The 6,642-nt window shown below is 37.0% G+C and overlaps 1 protein-coding gene across 1 annotated transcript; it reads left to right on the top strand.

Moving 5' to 3' along the window:
• Positions 1 to 377: 377 nt before the first annotated feature.
• Positions 378 to 6,042, top strand: LOC112818908 (F-BAR domain only protein 2-like). The gene is made up of 5 exons (XM_025865983.2): positions 378 to 457; positions 2,108 to 2,182; positions 3,954 to 4,095; positions 4,187 to 4,339; positions 5,708 to 6,042. Exons 1-5 carry the CDS (start codon positions 402 to 404, stop codon positions 5,711 to 5,713), a joined length of 432 nt encoding a protein of 143 aa, XP_025721768.2. The 5' UTR covers positions 378 to 401; the 3' UTR covers positions 5,714 to 6,042.
• The last annotated feature ends 600 nt before the right edge of the window (positions 6,043 to 6,642 follow it).

The raw sequence follows: 6,642 nt of genomic DNA, 5'->3' as shown, positions 1-6,642 counted from the left end.
CTGGTGTGAGGTGGTATCTCATTGAGGTTTTGATTTGGATTTCCCTGATGCCAGGTGATGTTGAGCACTTTTTCATGTGTCTGTTGGCCATTTGGATGTCTTCTTTGCAGAAATGTCTGTTCATGTCTTCTGCCCATTTCTTGATTGGATTATTTGTTCTTTGGGTCTTGATTTTGAGTTTGATAAGTTCTTTATAGATTTTGGATACTAGCCCTTTATCTGATATGTCATTTGCAAATATCTTCTCCCATTCTGTCGGTTGTCTTTTGGTTTTGTTGACTGTTTCTTGTGCTGTGCAAAAGGTTTTTATCTTGATGAAGTCCCAGTAGTTCATTTTTGCCTTTGTTTCCCTTGCCTTTGGGGACGTGTCTAGCAAGAAGTTGCTGCGGCTGAGGTTGAAGATGTTGCTGCCTGTGCTCTCCTCAAGGATTTTGATGGATTCCTGCATCACATTTAGGTCTTTTATCCATTCTGGGTTTATTTTTGTGTGTGGTGTGAGGAAAAGGTCCAGTTTCATTCTTCTGCATGTGGCTGTCCAATTTTCCCAACACCATTTGTTGAAGAGACTTTTTTCCTTTGGACATCTTTCCTGCTTTGTCAAAGATTAGTTGACCACAGAGTTGAGGGTCCATTTCTGAGCTCTCTCTATTCTGTTCCATTCTTCTGTGTGTCTGTTTTTGTGCCCGTCCCATACTGTCTTGATGATTACAGCTTTGTGATAGGGCTTGAACTCAGGACCCTGAGATCAAGAGTCACAGGCTCTAGTGACTGAGCCAGGCAGGTGCCCCTGAAATTCTTTTTTTTTTTTTTTTTAAGATTTTTTATTTATTTGTTTGACACAGAGAGAGAGAGAATTCACAAGTAGGCAGGCAGGCAGGCAGAGGGAGAGTGAGAAGCAGGCTCCCTGCCGAGCACGGAGCCTGATGTGGGGCTTGATGCCAGGATGCTGGGACCATGACCTGAGTCGAAGGCAGACACTTAACTGACTGAGCCCACCCAGGCGCTCCTGAAATTCTTGATTTATGTACTGTCTCCTTGAAGACAGTACATAAACTCATAAAATCTAAGCTTTCTAATCTCAGCATTTGGAACATTGCTTATTTGTTCTTCCTGGTTTTTGTTCGTTTGTCTTATTTGCTTATGTGCTTGATGGTTTTATGAATGTATGTAAGACATCCATACAGGATCTAGTATCAGGGTTTGAAAAAATACAGTTGGTAGTTCCTTTGAGAGCTTGCCTACTTAGGTTTATCCTTACTCATTGAGTCTCAACTTGAAGGTATGGGATTTCCCATGCTTCCCATCTTTGGTAAGTCTGAATCTAGTTTTGTCTCCCTTACCCTGTGAGGCTGTGAAAAACGCTGCTCCTCTTCCTAGTCTCAGCTCCTGCTTCTAGATGCCCACCAGGGAAAAGCTAACCAACATATCTGATTTACTTCTCTGGATATCCTTCTCTTAGATCTTGGCTTACTCATTCTTAATTGCCTCCTGAGCTCTCTGATGCCTTTTAGTTAGCCCCTTTTCTCCATGCTTTTGTGGCTTTCCTCATCAGGAGGTTTTTGTATCAGTTTACTACTGCTGGAGATTGGACCACTTTTTTGTGGCTGTTAAACTTATCCCATTGAGATATTAATTTTTTTCCTGTATTAACTTTTTTTAGATGATCAAAGTACCACCCTTGTGATATATTAAAAAGACACACAGAAGGTTAAAGGAGCAAAAAAAGTCACAGTTCCATCAATGAGAGACAGTTACTGTTAATAGTTCCTTTTTATTAGAGAGCTGGTTTTTGTTGGCATGGGGTTGGGGAAGAGTTTGAAGTAAGTTTGGTTTGGATATTCTGAGTTTGAGGGGACTGAGATACCTGAGTGTCATGACCACATACCTACTTTTTTTTTTAAAGTAAGCTGTATACCCAACCTGGGGCTTGAGCTCATGACCCCGAGATGCAGAGTCGAATGATCTACTGACTGAGCTAACCAGGCACCCAATACCTACTTATTTTTAATATATAATTTGGGTTTTTTGTTTCAACAGTTTTAATTATATTTTGATAATTTTTCTATGTGTTTGAGAGCTCTTATCCTATGGAAATTTGATTTAACAGAGCTACAATAGAAGAAGCATACTCCAGGTCAATGACAAAACTAGCAAAATCTGCAAGCAATTATTCGCAACTTGGGTGAGTTAATTTCTCTGAAAAACTCTTTTTCAATATTGATTTAGGCACAGTTCTTGAGAATATTAAGTTCTTGTTGAAGACATAATGGTTCATAAATATAACATAATGTACTTATTTGGTTGTGGTTATATTACAGAAATTCTACCCTATTTTTAGTTAATCAGGTGGGAGATAGAAAAAACATGGGTTGACTTCACCTGTATTTCCTGATAATAAAGATGTTGACAACATTTCTGTTTTTGAAATGCGTGGTTCTCATAAATAATGGATGATATTTTACGTGTTGTGTGATTGGTTAAGATTATAAAGATTTTAAATATTAATGTTTTACTGATGCATATTATTCAAGAAATTGAGTTTCCTCTTTCTGTATTTTTTTGCACTTAAACATAACTTCAGATTGGTCAGTTTTCTTTCTTACTGCTTATTATACATTAATGTGTATTACTTGAACCCAAAAAAGTTCTGTATGTTAAACTTTTAAAAATGTAATGATATTTGACATTCCTTAAAGAAACCTGTACTTAGAGAAGTCTTATGTTGAACCCCTTTACAATGTAAAGAATCCTTTGGTAAAGGGACACTTCCATCTTCCTGCTTTGTGAAATCCACACTGTCATGTTTACATGAAGTGATGTACATGTATTTTGGTGCTGTAGTGAGTGGATACTTTTCAGTTACCTATTTTTGCTCTCAAAATGTTCCATTTAACTCCTTGCCAGATTTGATGCTGATTTAGATTTTAAAGTGTGAGGTGAGATCTAATCAGAACAGCCCTATTCTAAGTATCTTAACTTTCCTCTTTGAAATTCTTTACTGTTGCTTAAAATGATCACTGCAAGTTAGCATTCCTACTGGATAGGAAATGTAGTGATTGGGACAGAGTACATATTAGGGTAAGTAATTTCTTTCTCTGCCCTTTAGCCTTGCTTCTGTTTGTTTTCTAGTAGAGGTCTGGTCATGGAGCAAAACAGGTGATGTTGAAAATATCTTAGGTAGTACCTGAGGAAAACGTAGGATAAAATTATCTTTAGGTCATTCCTTATTGACTAGATTGTTTTAAGCTAACCATTGACATCCTAAGTACTATCTAGGATATAATAATTTAGTAATTCTTGGATATACTTGAACCTGCAGAAAATACTAAATTCTCAGTATTATGAAGAAATGGTAGGAAAGTAGGTCATGCACAGGTACCATGTAGTGGAAAGGGGACTGTTTTAGTGTTAAAGTGCACAGATAAAATTATCTGAAACAATATTTCAAGTAACAGTGTTAAAATAATTCTCATGATTATTAGTGATGAGGACTCATAAAATCATGTGTGCATTTGATTTTGCATGTTTGAATTCAGAGGAACTTTTATTTTCTGGTGAAGCATTTTAAATGAGCCCTGCATAGTTGAAAATTGAAATTTGGTAAAAAGTTAATTTTTAACAATAGACCATGATTAGAAAGGCTTCTGATACAAGTGAAAAAAAACCAAATCAACTCAGAAAATAGTATGACATAATTAAGAGAGAGGGCCCGTGGCCAGACCTGTGATAAATAGTTAACTGATTTCTGTGTACTTAAGGTCCAAAAATATTTTAATTAACCAAGGAGTAAAAAAATCACTGTCAGAATGAAAAATCATTTTATTTGTGATTTATTTTAATTTCCTATTTTGTCTAATTAAAATTGCTGAGTATAACATTATTTTTTCTGTTGGTTTTGTTTTGAGCCTTAACCTTTTTTTTATTAAATAATTCCCATATTTCCTTTCCCTTAGAACATTTGCACCAGTGTGGGATGTGTTCAAAACATCTACAGAGAAATTAGCAAACTGTCACTTGGATCTTGTTAGAAAATTACAAGAATTAATAAAGGAAGTTCAGAAGTATGGAGAAGAACAAGTAAAAGCTCATAAAAAGGTATCAGTTTTTTCCTGTGAAAGGACTGATTGATCACATATTGAGTGCATGACAGTTCAGTCATTTTGATGAATCATTTCATACCATACAGACTAAAGAAGAAGTTGCAGGAACTCTGGAAGCTGTTCAAACCATTCAAAGCATAACTCAGGCCCTCCAGAAATCCAAGGAAAATTACAATGCCAAGTGTGTAGAACAGGAACGTTTGAAAAAGGAAGGAGCTACACAAAGAGAAATAGAAAAGGTAATTGTAGTAAAAATAATATCTCTGTGGTTTCAAAGCACTTTCAAACATAAGACTGCATTTAATCCTCACTCAGGAATAATCTCATATTAAAGTTGAAGACACTGTGCCTCTGAGTGTTCATGATTTACCTAAGTGAAACAGAACTAGGTTTGCAGAATATGTCGTGTATGGTAAATACATTAGCAAATACATAAAAGGAAATAATTTCTTTATGCCGTTGACATTTGTAGGCTATTTTTATAGTAAGATACTTGATAAGATACTACTTGGTGTGAGGTTTAACGTGAGGTAAAATTTTTTTTTAGTCAAGATTGGTATATTTAGAAAGGCATAGATACTTGAAGATACCTAAGATGTGTTGTGGGTGATGTATTGCTGACTTTGAAGACATTTATGTAGTATTGCGGTAAACCACAGTCCTTTCCTCCACTCGCGTTTTTTTTGAAAGTAGATTTTTCCCCCCTTTCAAAACAGTTTAAACTAACCATTCACTTGTTTGATGTGTTATATCTCATTTAGGAGCACGCCATAGGGAGTGAAAATTTTGAAAGCTTTCTAAAGTATGTGAAATATCCAATAAAAAAATGAAAACCAAATTGTAACTGTATTATAGCAATTATATAATTATAGAAGTGTACATACATGGACAGAAACTAGAAGAGAATATGGAAAAATCAAAACAGTTGATGGGTTTTGGCATAACTGATTTCCTTTAATGTTTGTGCAATAAATAATAATTGGGAGGGAGAAAAAGATAAGGCACAATAAGTTTACTATTTTAAAACACCATTCCAGACACAGCATTTGTGAATAAAGTATAAGAAGGGAAAACAGAACAAAATCATAGGACCCAAAAAAGTAGAATATTATCTCTATGAACCAGAAACAGAACAGAAACTCAAAATGGTGTGTAGAGATTGATTTTGCAGGTTTTGTTGGACTCAAAGTCCTAAGTTAGGCTGTGGAATTTATGCTCTTGTGTGGTAAAAGGGACTAAGTGTTTCCCATCTGAGATAGAGCACAAGGAGTCCCACTCACTACATGAAGCAATATTGGTAGGGAAAATAATCTTGGGCTGCTGACTAGGGCTAAAGCTTTGTTGGAAGATGAGGGCTTATGGACGCAATTTTGGACCAGATCAAGCTAAGGAACCATTTTATGACTGTTTTGGCTTTATCCCCAATATTCTTCCAGGGAAGTAATTAAAAACTACTTTTATAAGACTGATACTAAATTGGGGACTTTGAGGGCTGGCAGGAGATGCCCTGAAAACTGCTAGGTGGGGATGGATGAGCACAAAGGGTAGAACATAACACAATGCTAGGTGGTAACATTTACATTGCTTTCTATGGCTCTGTCCCACAGCACTGATGGAGGGAGAGAGAAGAGGAGAAGGGGAAAAAACAAGAAACCTCCCATTTGAAATGAGCAAACAACCAAAATTCTAGAGTACATCCAAGAAATCTAATACTAGGACAGCAATTAATTTAACAATTGGAAAAAGAATTCACTCCACATAAAACTTAAATTCATAAAACAGGGGTGCCTGAGTGGCTCAGTCGTTAAGCGTCTACCTTCAGCTCAGGCCACGATCCCAGGGTCCTGGGATCAAGCCCAGCCTTAGGCTCCCTGCTCCCTGGGAGGCCTGCTTCTCCCTCTCCCACTCCCACTGCTTGTGTTCCCTCTCTCGGTGTCTCTCTCTCTGTCAAATAAATAAATAAAGTCTTTTAAAAAAATACATACATTTATAAAACAGATGAACAAAAAAGTTTGTGTTCAGTATGTGCAAAGAGATAAGTGAATATAAACTAGTAAAGAGGATTAAGGAATTAAAAGAGGCATAATGGAATAAGATCTACTAGATAGGAAAACAGCTAATTAGAAAACTTGGAAATGAAAAATATGGTTATTGAGAAAAAGTAATAGAAAATACAAACCTGGGTGGCTCAGTCGGTTAAGCATCTGCCTTTGGCTCGGGTCATGATCTCAGGGTCCTGGGATCGAGTCTTGCATTGGGCTCCCTGCTCAGTGGGGAGTCTTCTTCTCCCTCTGTGCTCTCCCTCTCTCTCTCTCAAAGACAAACTTTAGACTTTAGACTTGATGTGTCAAAGAATGAATTTGGAAGATGGTACTGAGGGAACTCACCCAGAACATAGTACAAAGAAATAAAGATTACTGGGGTGCCTGGGTGGCTGGTTAAACCTCTGTCTTCAGCTCAGGTCATGGTCTTAGGGCCCTAGGATCAAGCCCCGGGTCGGGCTCTGTGCTGAGGAGGGAGTCTGCTTCTCCCTCTCCCTTTG

This window comes from Callorhinus ursinus, unplaced genomic scaffold, assembly GCF_003265705.2.
Source record: "Callorhinus ursinus isolate GAN/ISIS: 27379988/994484 unplaced genomic scaffold, GSC_fseal_2.0 scaffold1260, whole genome shotgun sequence".
Lineage (NCBI taxonomy): Eukaryota > Metazoa > Chordata > Mammalia > Carnivora > Otariidae > Callorhinus > Callorhinus ursinus.
The sequence above is the reverse complement of the archived record's forward strand: the minus strand, read 5'-3'. Positions and strand labels throughout refer to the sequence as shown.